This window comes from Monodelphis domestica, chromosome X (genome assembly GCF_027887165.1).
Source record: "Monodelphis domestica isolate mMonDom1 chromosome X, mMonDom1.pri, whole genome shotgun sequence".
Lineage (NCBI taxonomy): Eukaryota > Metazoa > Chordata > Mammalia > Didelphimorphia > Didelphidae > Monodelphis > Monodelphis domestica.
In genome coordinates this window covers 12,637,981-12,656,730 of record NC_077235.1, presented here as the reverse complement: position 1 = coordinate 12,656,730, position 18,750 = coordinate 12,637,981, and the positions used below count along the sequence as shown (strand labels likewise).

Sequence of the window (18,750 nt, the reverse complement as noted above, 5' to 3'; positions counted from 1 at the left end):
GAGCCTAATCTAAGATGAGGGAATGTAAGAAAGATAGCAGAGGGGAAGTGTGTTAAGATGCCAGTGTCACTGAAAAAGATCTAGGGAGGAAGCAACAACATATGGGCCCAAGAACCTCTGGGGTTCTTGAGCTTCATTCATTAAGTGATTGAGAGTTGGAAGGGCACTTGGAGATCATCCTGTGGATGAGGAAACTGGCCCAGAGAGGCTGTTACTTGTATGAGATTATACGACACACACACATAAATATAAGTAGCAGGCAGCATTCAAAACCAAGTTCTCTGTATCCAGGTAGAGGCGCCACATTTTAAGAACAACATTGACAGGTTGAAGCATGCCCAGAAGGGAGTGTCCCCCCAGACAAGGCGACTACCATTCAAGAATGACTGAAAAACCTGAGGGGAAAAGGCTTGGCGTGTGAGTTGGGGGGTGCAGGGGACTGTGGTGGGGGTGATAAGAAGAATAGTTTTCTTCAAGAATGCAAAATGCTATCATGTAGAAGAGGACTTAGACTTACTTTGGCACCCTAGCCCAGGTTAAAAGAGTGGGCGCTGTCTTGAGGCAGTTAGAATATACCCTAAAGATGTTCATGTGAAGGCTGCATGACAACTCATGGGTGCGCTTGCAGATCTAGGCTGCCACTCTGGACTCTAAGCCAGCGGATCTGAGATTCTAGCTCTATTGCAGCCTTTGCTCCCGAGTCACACTCCAGTACAGGTTGCTTGAGCTGACATGCTTTGTCTTTTTATTAAGACAAAGAATTTGACCTTAACTATTCAGGTATAAAAGAGCATGTTCAGTGCACGTGGACTGCCAAGGTAGAAATTCTGTGTTGCCTCCCTATCTGCCCTTTGCCAATGACTTGGTTCTACCAAGTGTTTTCTTCACACTTTTGCAGATTACTTTCTTTAAAAGGGAGTAAATAGAGCATAAGGCCCAAGCGTGAGCTCTGGTTCCCCTTCTGTTGTTGAAGGGTACTTCCTGTCTGTCTGCCTGTCTGGGGTATTGCTTTAAAGAGGGAAGACCCAAATACAAATCTAAATAGGAGGGTAGCTGCATCCTTGGATCACATTAAACTAGCAAAAACGTAGTGCATGCCCAGTGGGCTAGGTAGGCACAAGGAGAATGCAGATTACAGTATATGAAGTACTGTCTATCTGGCACTTGCCTATTGCCAACTTTGCAACAAATCGTGCTCTTCTTCCTTTCTTCTGTATTGTGTGTGTGTTTAAGGAGGAGCACCTTTCACTGTTCCCTCTGGTTTAAATCAAATCAGAAATTCGTGTCCTAAATATTTTGTTAGAATAATTAACTTGATTGGGTCTGGGAGCACCGGAGGCCAAATAATAGGGTCATTGAAGCATTTGGGCTCTACTGGGAACCCTCATTCATTCAGATATTGAATCTAATAATTGCTATACATCTATATATGTGGCCACATGAAGCAAACTCACAATAAAGATCTTGAGGAACAGTTTCAATGTCACGGCCCAATGGGACTCATGACTTTTTCTGGGAAAACAGTGAATGCTTTCGAGGGGGCTACAATTTTATTTTTGGACTTCCATTCATTCTCAGGATGCACATGGCTATTTCAGGGCCAGGGGAACTGCATTTTTTTAATTCATCACCGTCCCCTAGTAGAAGCCACCCTCCCTTACAACAAGTAATATAGTCAAGAAAAACAAATATCCATATTGGCAATGTCTGAGAAGGTTTACATACTTCTCTCCCACTGCTTTTCGTTCATATTATTTTTGTGGCATAATTTGGATAAATTGTTTTCCTGGTTCTTGTCCTTCACATTCCTCAATTCTTGTAATGCAGCAAAATTCCATTACATTTGTCTACCACAATTGATTCAGCTATTTCCCACCTGATGGCCATTTTTTATACAAAGTCAAATTCTCCCATAAATATGCTCCCACTTATGAGTCCTTGACTCATAATAGTATCAATGACTAAATCAAAGACCTTTAAGTACTGTTTCGTAAAGTTTCATGTATAGTTCTAATTGTTTTCCAGAATGGTTAAACCAAGTCATAGCTTCAAAAACAGTCCACCAGTGGGCTTGCACTTGCACATTTCTCGCCAGCTTTGCCAATCTGACTAGTATGAGATAGCATATTAGAATTGCTTTAACTTGAATTTGCCTTAGTAGTAGTAATTTGGAGCATGTTCACAGGGGTGAAATTGTTCTGGAAAAAATGCTCTGAAGTTTTTGCTCCCAAACTAATGATTTGCTTTCTGGTGCTAACTGCAGCTTTTCCTATATATGAAGTCAAAAACATTCATTTTGTCTTTTATATATATCTTTTCCAATGGGAACTTTTATATTTAGGTGATAGAGCCTATTTGAGTTTATTCTTAATTTCTGCCAGACTACTTTGCAGTTTTTATAGTAGTTTTTCGTCAAATAGAGCCCTTACCCTGGTACTTGACAGGGTTTGACAAATAATACACCATTGTGTTGAAATGCTTCTAGGTCTTATTTACCTAATCTGTTCTATTTTCACCAAGTATCATTTTAGTTAAATGACTAATGCTTTATAATACAATTAGAGCGTTACTACTGCCAGACTCCCTCCATTCCTTTCCCCCCCCCTTGTTTCCTGGGAGATCCTTGACCTTTTTATTTCTCCAAAACAATCCTGTTAGTTTAATTGGGATAGCAAGAAATCCTCCCAATTTCTTTTTACATTAGCCTTAATAATTAATATCTTTCCAACTGGAAAATTCAGGTTGTATTCATAAAAGTCCTTCATACATCTTGGTAGAGAGATTCCCAGATATTATAATATGTAGTTCTTTTGAATAAGATTTTTTTTCTCCTGCTACTTTCCCGACGTTATTGTCTCAGTAGACCATCTAGGGTTTTAGGTTGTTGTTGTTGTTTTGGGAACATCATGCCATCAGGAAATAGCAACTGTTTGAGGTTTTTTTCTTTAACATGAAAATGACATAAATGAAGGGCTTCTTCCCATAAGAGCAATATAGGAAAGCTTTACTTATAGGACCTAAGAGTTGGAAAGTTGAGATCCACTGGGATAGAGACAGAAAGAAGAGATGGTATTAATAAGAAGTGGAAGAGAGATACACAGAGACCTAGACCACCATAGAGTTGTCAGCAATAGATCTTTGAATGGAAGTTAAGATGTCTAGAACTCTAAGATCTCATCATTTCTCTTCATTAAGAGACATCCAAAGACGCTTAGAATCCAAGTGTAGTTGCCCTTAAAAATATAACTGTATTGTACACCTAATGTATGACCCCAGAACAATAAATTCTTGCAGACATTCCAATAATAATGAATTACAATATTATTTAAGCTGTTTGCAAAAATAATCTGAGAAGGAATCCTGCCAAAATCTTTTAAACATTTTAGCCCTTTCGCCAGTATTTAATATTTTACATCATATTAAAGAATTTTGTTACTACCTACAGATATTATGAAGTATTTGGGAATGTACCAAAGAAGGCAAACTATAATTATGTTAATACTACTATAAAAAGCTCTTTATAGAAAGAGAAAAACCTAAATAATTAGAAAACGATTAATTGGTCATTAATTTTGTAGCCTACCATTATCCAGGGAAACAACAGCTATGGAGAAGGGAGTAGGCAACTGGGCCTAGCTGAGGGAGAACATGTGGTCCATGATCACCATCTCCCCTCTAATTCCTATGAAAAGCCAAAAATTCAGGTGTCTGGGGAATGACAGTGCCTCTAGCCATGAAAGAAGAAGCATGACTATCTGACTTGTAGCTAAAACCTTCCATGTGAGTTATTTCCCCCATTTGAATGGCAGCTCCTTGAGAATAGTGACTCCCTTAGGACTTTTCTGATTTCATCTGCAGGGCTTTGAACATAATAAGGACTCAAGAAATGTTTTGTTTTTCATCCATTAAAATGACTTTACACATTCATTGCCATTCCAAACCACCAACATATTACTTTATAGAGCTAGAACCATAAAAATAAAAGTTTCAAGGAAATTAATAAGGAGAAAAGTGAGAATGGAGGGGGCCTAACAGTAAGTATCATGTTGCAAACATTAATCAGCAGAACTCTTTGATAGCTTAAAAATAGAAAAGTTGGTCAGTAGAAAAGATTGGGAACAAAAGACCCAGCAAATGAACCTAACAGCAAATGCTTGTTTGATAAACCCAAGTCCTCAGTTGCTGGGCTAAGGCTAGGGCTCAAAGTGTGATGAAAACTGGAAAATGGTCTAGCAGAAATTAGAGTTAGACCAATATCTCACACCATATACCTGGAAAAGCTCCAACTTAATGAAGTCTAATTGACCTTAGACATAAAAGATTATATCACTATTAAGCAGGATAAGAAAAAAAAAGATCTTTTGCAACTATTGATAAGTGGGGGAAGTGTCTTAACTACCTCAGGGATAAAGAGTAGCACAGAAGACGATAAAATGAACAATTTTGTTTTTATAGAATTTAGATGTTTTTGGACAAACAAAACTAACATGCTTAAAATTTGAAGAGACCATCAATTGGGGAAAAAAATCTTTGCAGCAAGCTTCTCTGATAAAGGTCTCATATAGGAATTACATAAAAATAAAAAGAGTTATTCCTCCAATACCAGATCCCCAGTGATCAATGGATTTCTCAAAGGAAAAATTCCAAGCAATCAAGATTTTTAAAAAAGGGAAACTTGTCCACATCAATCACAGATTATAAAATAAATGCATTTGAAACAACCCTCAGGATCTGCTTCAAGACGAATAGATAAAGGGTATTGGGGAGGGACAAGAAACAAGGTACCTTAATGCACTATTATTGGAGCAATAAACTAACTAGTCTAGTTATTCTGGAAAGCAGTTTGGAACTCTGCATCAGTCTTCTGATTCAGTGATACCACCAGTAGGCTTTCTAGCCCCAAGAAATAAAAGAAGGAAGAAAAAGATCCATATGTACATTTGCAGCAGCTCTCTTTTTTGGTAGCAAAGAACTACTTGGGGGGAGGGGAACACAGAAGAATGGTGGAAGAAATTATGGTATATGTGTGTAATGGAATATTTTTGTGCCATAAGAAATGACAAAAGAAATGGTTTGAAAGAAACTATGAAGATTTCTATGAATTGGTGAAATAAGCATAACCAGGAGAATGATAACAACAGTGTAAAGAAAACTTCTGAATAACTCTGATCTTGGTGAAGTATGCTCTCTATGGCAGAAAAGGGATGAACTAAAGATGCATTTGGGGGTATGGACCATCTGGGACTTGCCTTTGCTTGATTTGGCATAAATTTGTTACAAGAGTTGGGTCTTTGTCTTTTCTTTCCAATTTGGGGAGGAAAGAGCAGTCTATCCAATATGGTCGGCAAAAGGAAAAAGGTCATTGAAGCGTGTTTCTTTAAAGCACAGAAGAGAAGGGAAAGAAGGCTCAAAGAATACATAGACAAGCAGGACAGCTTTGAAAAGTTACATGTTGAATTTAGTATGTGCTGAAAAGGAAAAGAAAGCTGTATGTAATAGATTAATGATTTCATGTACAGTCCTTTCTTGATTCTACTTTGTGTGTCAAAATGCTCATTTTATTTGATCTCTTTCCAATCCAGAATTTAAAAAAAAATGAAACAATGACATTTTGTTAAAAGGCCAACTAGGCTTTGTCATTGGGTGGAAAGATAATCAACGCAGACTCTTTATACAGTTGAAATGTTAAATTATAGATGGTTTTCCCCTGTGAGTCCTATCTTTGACTGAAATGCAAAGGCACGCTCTCTCTGAAGTCCACTTATCAATTATGGAAATGATGATAGTCATTGAAAATCCCCAGAGGTTCATTCTGCATGTTTGGGAACTAGCATCTTGTTTATAACAGATAAAAGTAAGCATAGCAGATTTTCTACATTTGGAGCTTAAGTTTCAGTGCCTTAAAGCTATGTTATTGTGCCTCGTGCCTTTACTTTTATCATGTATTTCAATCTCCCTAAAGTTACTGTAATTGAGCATGTACCTCAATATTATTAGACCAGAGAGTCGGCAAACTATGAAGTTTCTAACAGAGGCAGAGAGCAGAGTTACTACTGCCAGGTAGGAATAAGAAAAAAAGGGATGGAATTTCACTGCAGCCATTTTATAAAATATAATTTATTTTTTCCCAAACCCAGCAGATGCTGATAATAAGCTACTGAATTAAAAAATTCGTTGCAACTAATGACACTTTCTCTTAATAACCAAACTAATAATGACCATTAAGATGAGAAAAGTAAAGATGTTCATTGTACGGATATTTCTTTCCTCCACTCCCTAGCCCAGGGAAAACTGTCCATACCAGACCCTGGGCAATTTCAACGTGAAATCAATTTTGCTATCACAATTTTCCATGTGAGAGCATGCGAGTACCTAGACTGCGTTTCCAATTGGAAAGACATTTAGGGGTCTATTTTGTTATCATTACATGTGCTTAACTCCTATTACAGTTAATGGGAGTTGTATGTCTAGAGTCACAGTAGTCTGTGAAGTCCTTTAATATTATTGCTTTCCATTACCATCCTCATTAAAATAACTTCCATCTCTTCCGCCATCCTAAGACACCGCCATAATGCAAGGATTTCTTTGCACGTAATGAAGGATATCGATTACCCAGCATGACCTGTTTCTAGTTTAAAAGTTTAACTGTATCATTGAGATGAGAATTGCACTGGAATTGTTTAATTTATCATTAGAGCTTCCTTCTCTATTCAGGGCACATTTCCTCAATTCTGTCGAAATTGATTTGTCCCATATCTCATTGTCTCTGAGATGACTTCTCTTCCTGCCCTTATTATATATGTGGGGACACTTCAAAATACAAGATACTTTGCCATCCCATTTCCTCAACTGCACGCAGAAATGATTGTGCCTTTGATCTCTATCACCTATATATGCTTCACCTGCACAAAGGAGATCTCTACATGAACAGAGCCTCCAAAATCCCATCTCACTTCCCTCTCCCTGCAAAAATGACTATTTTGTGACCATCAGCCATTCACTTTCGCTCATCTTATTCCTGTTCTACTGACCATTACAGAAGGAAGGTGCACAACAAAGATTTGTTTTTTCAGTCTTAACTTGGCCCTCAAATGGCATGTTATCCTTCCCTAATTTGCTTCCTATCCACCACAGCAGGTCAAACCTTTTCTCTTTCTTTTCTGAGAAAATTAAGACCATTAAAACTAAGTTTCCAGTCCATCCTCCTTTGCTTCAATTTCTAACAAAGGGGTAGTAACCCTTCTTATGTACAAGCCCTTCTCTTCTGGCAGCTTGCCCCAGTCTTCCCCATCCCTTCAAATGATGATTTACACAACTACAAGATGGCTACACTGATTGCTGCCACTTCCTCACCTCCCAGTCCCTTGCCACCTGCCTTTTGACCTCATCACTCAATTGAGATTACTCTCTGAAATTGTAAACTTTGTTGCACAAATTACAGTTTTTATCCTTCTTGAGTTCTCTCTCACATTTCACACTCTGAAGTTCCCTGAATTTTTGTGACACTGCTCTCCTAGTTTTCCTACAAGTCCGACTGTTATTTCTCAGTCTCCTTTGGTGGATCATGGTCGTACATGCATTAATGTCCCACCCCCTAACCAAAGATGTCCCTTAAGGGGCCCTTTTCTCTTCATCTTCTTATTAGAGAATCCATCACCTCCCCTAGGTTCAATTATATATGACCCTCAGCCCATAGCTCTCTGCTGAGTTCCAGCCACACATCACAAGTATATATTAGACACTTCTATTTGGATAGCCTGTTGGCAACTGTCCAAAACAGAATTTGTTATGTCTCCTCTCAACTAATGATAATAGTGCTTTAGTGTGCTAAGGAAATTACAAATATTATCTGCTTTTATCCTCTTGATAACCTCAGAAGGTAGGTGGTGTTATACTCATTTTACAGATGACAAAACTGATGCAACTTGCCTAGGATCACACAGCTAGTGCTTCATATCTGAGGCCATATTTGAACTCAGGTCTTCCAAAATTCCAGAGCTCTATCCAGTAGCCATATAGCTGCAATGAGGCCCGCAGAAGTTTTCTCCCTGCTCTACTGAAGAAACATGGGTGATACGATAAACACAGCAGGGGAAATATAGTTGCTACCACTGCCAATCTCCACCCATGGGGGATCTTAGACACATTGGAAAGAAAGGAGACCATAGTCCAATTGTGTCTTTTCCAAATTATACTGCGAATTTCAACAAGAACATGAAAAATGATCACTCAACTAATTTTCCCGCCTGGTATTTCTTCCTTTGGCACTAGGTAGACACTGTAAGGTCCTGGGCTACACTTGGTCCCTTCCCCAAAGAGGGTAGAAAGTGAAAGTAATAATTGGTTGCCATGAGATTGCAGTAAAGGAGTTTGCCCAAGCTTCCTCCTGCCCCACAGGCTGAGAGAGCCCCAAGGTCCGCTGCCTTAGCATTCATTCCTTTTCTACTTCGGTGGCCACTTGGATACTCATGTGCGATGGCTTTTGGATGGATCACATACATGTGAGGAAATGGCTTAGTGGGGACTTTGTCATAATTTCATTTGCTCTAAAATGCCAAAAGGAATAGAAAAGAGCATCCCAAGCTAATCTTGATGCCACCAGTGACATCTAAGGAAAAGGCAATTTATCCATGAATGTAATTTCTACACTACTAGCTGTACAGAATAATGTATGTTTTAATGGTGTATTTAAAAGGGGTCAACAAATAATCCTTTCCTCAGATGTGTCTTAGTAGAGAAAGTCCACTCAGTCACCCACCCACCCAACCAACCACACTAGGCCTTTCAATTCAGTGAATTCCAAAATCATCCTAATGAGACCAAGGGCAGGAGAGCCAGTTAGCTAGTCTACCCTGTTCTAGAATTCAGGACTCTCCAGTCAATCAGGAGTACCCCACTGGCTAACCTTATTGACGAAGGGACAGGCACACTGTCCAATGTCACTAGATCTTCCCTATCCAATTCTCATTCAGGAAGGAAACAGTCTAGCTCCCAAAGAAGCATGACCTAATGTTTGAGCATTCACTCTGCATTCTAACCCTGATCAGCTCACTGCTTTGCTGTGTAACCTTCATCGCTAAAGCTGAGATAATTAACAAATTAACAAGTGTAAAGTGTTAGCATTTATGGAAGTGCTGGTGGTAGTCATTATTTGTGGGGACCTGGTCTCATTCTAAGTATATTATGCTTTTGTCAGAAAAGGATTTTTACCCACATCAATTGCATTTAAGTCATGTATAAAAGAGAGGTGATAATCACATAGTAGTCATCATCAAAATGCAGTTTCCTGTTAAAACAAAAACTATTCTCAGCAACTTTTCCTTTCCTATCATGGTTGGAAGAGATGGATATTTGGTATTTGTCCCCATCATGGAGTCAAGTCTGACTGACATGGAAGTCAAGGGTAAAAAGCGCAAACTTATTCCTGCTCCGTCTTCTCTCCTGCGCTGCCCTCAGGGATGGGAGAGAGGAGAGAGACAGACTAGAAACACATTGAATCAAAAGTGTTTCCAACAAAAGGGACCAACCATCTCTGGAACCTCTCACTCTAACGTTTTTTTGCCCATGAATTTGCCGTCACCTTTGCTTTCTTTTTTTTCTCCCTCTACACATAACTCGTTTCTTGATGACTATAGAACTGTCAGGCTGCGTGCAGCCTAGCAGCAGCACCTTTATAAACCATGTGACCTATTTGCATAGTTATTTGAAGTGTTCTTTGGGAACTGTTTGAAAAACCTCTTGCTATTCTAGAACAGCTAGAATCTGCCGCTTACAGTTTGTGATTTCTGTCTTACAGATAACAGACGAGCACCTTTAGAAAGGTCACGTTCCCGCCATAACGGAGCCATCCCATCAGCATGAACCTGGAGGCCAAAGACCTCAGAGAATGGCGTTGGAAGCCAAGACGCATTTTGAGCAGAGAGCAGCATGGACTCAAGTGACAAAGAAGAAAGTAAATCAAATCCAAGTTCTGTGTCTCTGTAAATCTACTGCTAAACCCCAAAGCCCCATGATTGTACTAATAGGAACACAATTACCAGAGTCAGCAGCGGGGATATTGAGTGTAAGGGCTTGCATTGATTGTGTATTCTCCGGTGGTCTGCTGAGGAGGGACAGGTGAGGAAATGAAGAACCCTGTAGGCAATGGATAGAGAAGAGGAAAATGGAAAGTGATTCCAAAGTGCAGGGATGAAGTAGATGAGGTCCCAGTGAAGAAGCAGTCCATGTCTGTTCAGAGAGGAACAAAAATGTGCCTATTAATGAGACTAAGAAGCCCTTGCACAACCCAAGTTCCTTAGCTTCTGGTCCCCAGGGAAATTGAATGGCTTCGTGTGCACCAACCTAAAGAAATGGTGCCCAACTGTGATGGAATCAGCTGTCCCAGGGTGTTTTAAACTTTATTTAAAGGGGTATTTTCTAATTGTGCACATATATATGTATACTTTATACAGATACTTTATACAGATATTTTTGAGACAAAAAGCACTTCACATTTTACTGTTTATGCTAAGGATGATTCCACAAGTTTTATTCTCCTGATTTAGAGACAAAAATGATTCTCCCTGGACCAGCAAAGTCTAAGGCAGTGGAAAATCCTTTCCCTCTGCTGCTCCCTAGCCTCCTAGGGCACCATTCATTTGCATACAGGGAGAAGTGCCAATAGCTACTCATTGCCTCACCTAGTCTATGGCAAATCTGTAAAAACCTGCACACGTGGAGCCTCTTTCCAGAATCCTGAGTGCCTGGAAGGAATCATTGAACTTAATCCCAAAGTCAAAAATCAGGGGTTTCACAATCTCAGCCTTTTAGAGCCTGGTCACTAAAGGAGGACGGCTTTGTTGTTATTCTGGCCACAAAGGCCCAGAGAAATTATTGCCTTTTGGGGGGACTCCTGTCTTCTCAACAGTATCTCCATAGTAAATATAGCTACATTACTTATAGTTGCTTGGATCTCCCGAAGGGAATCAGTTCTATGCTGAGCATTTAATGGCAGGACTTTATTTTTTTGCAGGCAAGTGGTAGGTGCTGAATATTACAGCTAAAAGCCTTACTTCATCACCTCAGTTTACCCATATGTAGACACACTGTATATAGTACCCTAGGAAAATAGAGTAGATTGAAAAGGCAATTGAGAACTGCTGCAATAGTGTCCTTATCTGCCTTCCTATAGCTGACATCTACCACTTCAATAAAAACCAACCAATCCTCTGTCCTCAAATGTGGTCACTGCTGTTGCCATCCCAAAGGAACAGATCTCCAAGTCCACTTTTTAAGAGTTGTTGTTGTTAATCTTAGTTTTCTTTCAGTCATGGACCAAAATAGAAACTCCTGCTATATAAAAAAGTGCCAAGAGAGAGACAGGATCCCTATTTTTCCCCTCAAGAGACTAGACTTGCATGTTGGTTTAGACTCCGTTTGGTTATAAAACGCATTCTTGTAAATTGTGGGTGTTGTATGAGTTGTAGAAGTGAAAAAGGCCTAGATATTTGCTCCTATAGACAACTGACTTCCAGTAGTGAAAATGAGGTTGGCCGTGGTCAAAGAGAGAAGTAATTCATCAACTTGAAAAACCAACCAAGGGACCAAGAGATCACAGACCGACAGGTGGGAGGCTGACTTTCCCCTCAGCTTTCTGTGGTAGGGCGAGGGATTTGGGAAAGGTCAGAGGCAGACGAGGACCTCCAGCAGCAGGAAGGCAGAAGGAACCGCAGCATCTGGAGATGCCTATTTTGACAACTTTGTCCCTCTTTTTGCCTTGTGATTTTCAGGAGCATTGCAGTTTGATGGTTGATAATAAACAGAACATTATCTTAATTTATGTAAACATACAGTGCCTGTGCTGTAGATCTCACCAAGCCTTTTTGGAAACTTCGTGCTAGGACTGCTTTGGGCCTTGGATCGCTTTTCTGGTCGCCGCATGTACTATTGTCAATGTTCACCCTGGCTGCAGGGGGAAGATTTTGCCATGTAATCAAGCTTGTGAAGCTAGTAGACAGCAGTGTGCATATGTCATCTTTTTAAGACATAAACTTGCCTTATTTTCTAGTGTTTAAAAAATGAATTAAAGAACCATTGTTGATAGTCTATATTTGTATTCAGAGCAATCCCAAATGACTTTTTTCAAAAAAACAACAAATCTTAGAAGAGCTTTTGTGAAGTTCCAGCTAAATGACTTTTAAAATATCGTTTCTTAACTCCATAGTGATCCTACTCCCAATATTTGCTGCCAAGGCCCAGATCAAAAAATATCACACACAATATACATCGTGAAAATATATCACCATTGAGCCTAGAATCTAATGACATCGAAGTCTTCTTGTATTTAGTTATACTACTGCTAAACACCACAGAACAGGCCCAGTTATGCAGACTTTCTGCAGAATACTCAGAAAATAGCCCAAAGTCCTTCTTCTGTTTGCTAGTCACAGCACAGAAATCTAGCTGAACTTTTTCTGATTCATTCTTGGTACTCAAGCTCAACTGAAATTATCACTAAAAATAACCAATTCTTGTCTACACATACTACTTTGCATGCTTTGATGTTGAATGTGTGCTCGTGGCCATGCCAAAGTCTGGTGAGTACTTGTATGTCTTGTAATGGCCATACAGTTGAGAACCACTGAAGTTGGACGTTATTTCCCCACCGTATTTAATGAATATGTATCTCATGCCTCCTTCTGTGGGCCACAGTAGAACCACCAACTACCTCTGCAATTGAGGGGTCCTTTGCAAACTGACTTTGATGCTGGGAAACCCCCAGGCTGTGCTGAGTGGCTGTCCAATCACAGGATCTCATTGTTAGTAGATACCATGTGGTCAGATGCTTCATTTTGACTAAGAATAAAAACTGTGTCCAGTCAGCACCACAAATAGCGTGGGGGGGGGGAACCAATGTTCATGTGATAATACACACCTATTCAATAAAGTCAACTATGATACACACTCTCTGTTTTTACATGTGTGTGCCTATACACATGACTACTCCTCATATCCATTCCTATTGAAAACACTAGAAAGTATAGGAATAGAAGGGCCTTTCCTAAAAATAACAAACAGTATTTATCTAAAACCATCAGCCAATATCATCTGCAATGGGGATAAACTTGAAGCCTTCCCAATAAGATCAGGAGTGAAACAAGGATGCCCATTATCACCTCTATTATTGAACACTGTACTAGAAACACTAGCAGTAGCAATTAGAGAAGAAAAAAAAATTGAAGGTATTAAAATTAGCAATGAGTAGACCAAGCTATCACTCTTTGCAGATGATATGATGGTCTACTTAAAGAATCCTAGAGAATCAAACAAAAAGTTAGTTAAAATAATTAACAATTTTAGCAAAATAGCAGGATATAAAATAAACCCTCATAAATCATTAGTATTTCTATATATCTCCAACTCATCTCAGCAGCAAGAATTAGAAAGAGAAATTCCATTTAGGATCACCCTAGGCAATAGAAAATACTTAGGAATCTATCTGCCGAGACAAACACAGGAACTATATGAACACAACTACAAAACACTCTCCACACAATTAAAACTAGATCTAAACAATTGGAAAAACATTAACTGCTCATGGATGGGACAAGCTAACATAATAAAAATGACCATCCTACCCAAACTAATTTACTTATTCAGTGTCATACCCATTGAACTACCAAAAAACTTTTTTCCTGAATTAGAAAAAACCATAACAAAGTTCATTTGGAAGAACAAAAGATCAAGGTTATCCAGGGAAATCATGAAAAAAATGTGAAGAAAGGAGGATTTGCAGTCCCAGATCTCAAACTACACTATATAGCAGTGGTCATCAAAACAGTTTGGTCCTGGCTAAGAGACAGAGAGGAGGACCAGTGAAATAGTCTTGGGGTAAGTGACCTCAGCAAGACAGTCTATGATAAACCCAAAGATCCCAGCTTTTGGGAATCAAAATGCACTATTTGATAAAAACTGCTGGGAAAATTGGAAGACAGTATGGGAGAGACTGGGTTTGGATCAACATCTCACACCCTACAACAAGATAACTCAAAATAGGTGAATGACCTGAATATAAAGAAGGAAATGATAAGCAAATTAAGTGAACACAGAATAGCATACATGTTAGATCTTTGGCAAATGAAAGACATTAAAACCTAGCAAGAGCTAGAAAAAAAATCACAAAATGTAAAATCAATAATTTTGATTACATCAAATTAAAAAGGTTTTGTACAAACAAAATGAATGCAACCAAAATTAGAAGGGAAGCAACAAATTGGGAAACAATCTTCATTACAAAAACCTCTGACAAAAGTCTAATTACTCAAATTTATAAAGAGCTAAACCAATTGTACCATTCTCCAATTGATAAATGGGCAACAGACATGAATAGGCAATTTTCAGTTAAAGAAATCAAAACTATCAATAAGCACATGAAAAAGTGTTCTACATCTCTTACAATCAGAGAAATGCCAATGAAAACAACTCTGAGATATCACCTCACACCTAGCAGATTGGCTAAAGTGACAGCAAAAGTAATGAATGCTGGAGGGGATGGAGCAAAGTCAGGACATTCATGCATTGCTGGTGGAGTTGTGGATTGATCCAGCCATTCTGGAGGGCAATTTGGAACTATGCCCAAAGGGCAATAAAAGACTGTCTGCCCTTTGACCCAGCCATAGCACTGCTGGGTGTGTACCCCAAAGAGATAATAAGGAAAAAAGACTTGTACAAGAATATTCCTAGCTGCACTCTTTGTGGTGGCAAAAAAAAAATGGAAAATGAGGGGATGCACATCAATTGGGGAATGGCTGAACACATTGTGGTATGTTTTGGTGATGGAATACTACTGTGCTCAGAGGAATAATGAACTGGAGGGATTCCATGGGAACTGGAACAACTTCCAGGAAGTGATGCAGAGTGAATGGATCAGAACCAGGAGAACATTGTACACAGAGACTGATACACTGTGGTACAATCGAATGTAATGGACTTCTCCATTAGTGGCCATGCAGTGACCCTGAACAACTAGGAGGGATCCAGGAGAAAAAACACTATCCACATTCAGAGTAAAAACCATAGGAGTAGAAACACCCAAGAAAAACAACTCCTAGATTACAAGGGTCCAGGGGGTTAGGGTTGGGGATGGAGACTCTAAATGAACATCCTAATGCAAACAACAACATGGAAATAAGTTCTGATCAAGGACACAAGTAATACCCAGTGAAATTGCATTTCAGCTACAGGAAGGGTGGGGTAGGGGAGGGAGGGAAATAATATAATTCTTGTAACCAAGGAATAATGTTCTAAATTGGCTAAATAAATTAACGTAAAAAAAATAACTACCCCTCATCATATCGAATCCCCTGGAATTCACTGAAAAGAACCAAAGAAATAGCGATATGTAATATAAAAGAAATATAAAATAGCTATAAATCTTCACTCGGTGTAAGGTATGTGAACACTTTAATGAGAGGCTTGGGGAAAGGACTGTTTAGAGCTTTGGGGGACGGGGCTTCAAAACCAGAGAAGGCCGTGAGGAAAAGTCACAAGTGGAACTAGGTCGTGGCTCTACTACTACACTGCCCAGGCTGTGCCCTCATCTTGGTGAGGAAGAAAGGATGCGCTTGGACAGAACAAAGGGAATGCCCTGTGTGTGACAAGGACTTCATTTCTCAATGACTTGTAGTTTTTCCTTCCATTCACAAAGGAGGCCAGAAAGACAGTGAAGGGAAATGTAACTGCACAATTCTCAACCCTATCAGAGGACCCTGCTCTAGAGAGTAATATGGCACTTCTTTGATAAAGAACAAACATGTAGGCCCGAATGGACTTTTCAAAGTATGGAAACATGTCCGCATAGCTGGAGAATGAAGAATGGCTTACATCTCTAGGAGATGCCATTCCATAAGCAGAGTTCAGTGTCTACTGAGGACCAGACAAGAGGTTAACACAATATCTCTTTCTCATTCCAACCTTCGTTCTTTTATTTATAGGGGGAAAAGGCTTTAGGAGCTGGGGTGGTAAGGGAGGGAAGATAATCAAGACAAGATTGAGGAAATTCATTTGAGAGGCCTTTAAGTTCAGCCTGTGATCACCCACGGTGGAACTGGAGCTATGCTGATTAGGCCAGGCAGGATAGACCTGAGGAAGATAAGCTTAGAGGCCCTGTCCGTCTGTCCGTTCCTCCCTCCCTCCCTCCCTCAGGCCTTGCTCATGATAGATACTTGTTAGACTAGAGGAAGAATAACGAGACCTTAAACATCTGTTGAGCAAGCAAATGTCTTCCTCATTATAGTTCCATGCAGGAATCAAGGACGCTTTACCTTTTCTTTAGCACCAAGATAGGCCCAGTCCTTACTAAGGAGGCTCAAACAAGCAGATTCCCCATTACGATATGGATGCCAAGAATTCAAAGTCACATAAAAGACTGGAAATGGAAATATATTCCATTGAAAAGACAAACTAAGAAGAAACAATCGCCACAGAAGCCATTACAAACAGCTGGTCCCCAAAGAGCCGACAACTCTGGGTCTCTGATGGAAATCCTGGCCTCCACAGAGGATCACCCAAATCCATTTTCTACCCTCCTACCTCTCCTGTTGTGTCTGAGTGACAGTGGTTTTGCCCAGCCCTGTACTATGACATATTTCTACCTGCTTCCCATGAGGCTATAGTCACAATCATCCCACTTCCTGCTCCTTATTGGGAAACTTTTCATACCGCCTTCCAATCATTGTTATATGATCTGCTTCTCACCAACTGTCCCCTGTTATTCTGCATTTTTCTTAAGATATCAACCTCATTCTTGCACTGATAGGTCTCCCACCTGCTTTCTGCTTCTTCTGCACATGAGCCACTAATAGATTTAGGCCATAAGAGGCCATCGCGTCCAACCCCTCCTTCCCTCGTTTTACAGATGAGGAAACTGAGAGCAGTGAAGTGGTCAGCCCAGGATAGCACAGCTAGTAACAGTCTAGAGACAGGGTGTCAGGGCACTGTGACATGCATTTTGCAAACTTTAGCACTATGAGTAATAATAATTATTATTATCCTACAGTCCCCAGGTCTCCAGTTAAGTAACAATTTCATTCCCTGAGCCTTCTGCTGAACTTCCTGCTGAATTCCAGCACTGTTTGTAGAGCAATACAAGGGTGTGTTGGTAAATGTTTAACAACCAGACTCCCCGGGGGGATAAAAGTATATATACTGTCTGCACACATAATGTCGGGTTTAATCTGCATTATTAACACTTTCTCAAGTCTAGACAATCAATAAAACAATAAACCAAGCCTTTTGATTTCTGAGACGCAAATGCTCACACTAGAAAACTGACAGATGTCTCCCAAACCATTTAACATGGATTTGAGCACACCAAGCCTTCACCTTCCTGACTCCACTATGGGGCCAAGCAAGATCGCATGGCTACCAGGAGCCATGGATCACATTTGGCTCCCCAGAGATGGATGACATGCAGTTTACGAGGAGAGCTTTACTTACCTTTCTGTCGGGGCTTCAGGAAAGTAGTTTATGTCTGTCTGCGAAGCTCCAAGTAGTGGAACACATTTCTTCATCCAAAGAGCTGGGCGTTTTCGATCACGAGCCTGATTTTCCCAAGAAGATGGTAGCCTATGATAGAGAATCAGAGAAACGGAACAGTTTGTCATTTGGTGTGTGGGGGGGTGTCACATTTTCCATGAAATCCAAGTCTAAACCTGGGCTCAACCGCTCAACCCCTTTCACTGGATATGTCATGTCATGGGCTGGTCCCACTTGATAATGGCATTTTGGTCCCTTTCCACAACAACCCTGCAATAACAAGGAAACAAAAGCAGAAATGCCAATATCCCACCATTAAGCTATTAAAGTTGAACAATGTGACATACCAGGGAAGATTGACAAGTGCTGACGCCCCAAGTTCTGGTGGGGGGGGGATGGGAAGGACCTTTTGTCTCAACCTCCTGGTTTACAGACTGGGGAACAGAGAGTTTAGATGACTTGCCCAAAGTCTCCAAAATACCAGTTGTTTAAGGCAAGGTTTGAGCTCAAGTCCTCAGCATGCCTGGATTTTTGGTCAAAGCCAAGTCCTGGATAAACATTCATACCTGCCTCTGCCACAAACTTCTTGGCCTTGGGCAACTTGCTGGATTAATTGAGATTCCCACATTTCTTCTCTCAAAATGTGGAGACTGACCTAAATGACCTCACATACATCTTCCAATTCAAAGCTTTATATAATTTGAAGGGCAACTAGGGGACCCAGGAGATAGAGTTCCAAGTCTGGAGTCAGAAAAGACAAGTTCAAATCTAGTCTCAGACATTTACTAGGTGTGTGACCCTGGGCAAGTCACTTAACTTTGGTCTGCCTTTGTTTCCAATAATATGTATAAAACACTTAGCACCATGCTTGACACAGAGTAGGTGCCAGGTAAATATTTTCAAATAACTACATAAGTTAAAGGTCCAAACCAGCTTTGTTATCTTTTCTACTTTGTTCTCTCCCTTCCTCTTGCATCCCAAATGAAAGAATCATAGCCCTGAAATAGTCATGTTCATATTTTGAACATCTCCCGGTATTTAACTCCAAAGGGGAGCAAATATTTAGTGGCACTTGGTATCTTTCAAAGCCCTTTTGCATCCATTGTCCCATTAGTAGATGCCAATGAAAAAGAGAGGTGTGGCGAGTAAGGAAAACCTAAAACTCAGCTCAGAGGCCAGAGGCTGGAGTCACCAGGGCAAGAGTGGAGGCAGCTCCTGACACCCATGGGCAATCAG

The 18,750-nt window shown here is 40.1% G+C and overlaps 1 protein-coding gene across 5 annotated transcripts in view; it reads left to right on the top strand.

Annotated features, from left to right (window-relative positions):
- The window catches only part of DIAPH2 (diaphanous related formin 2), a 931,826-nt gene extending 918,884 nt beyond the window's left edge, over positions 1-12,942 (top strand). For all 5 annotated transcript variants that reach the window (XM_056809150.1, XM_056809153.1, XM_056809151.1 and 2 more), the window contains one exon: positions 9,797-12,942. In XM_056809150.1, coding sequence (XP_056665128.1) covers positions 9,797-9,861 — 65 coding nt within the window. In that variant the 3' untranslated portion in view covers positions 9,862-12,942. The remainder of the gene's footprint in view (positions 1-9,796) is intronic.
- Positions 12,943-18,750: the final 5,808 nt, after the last annotated feature.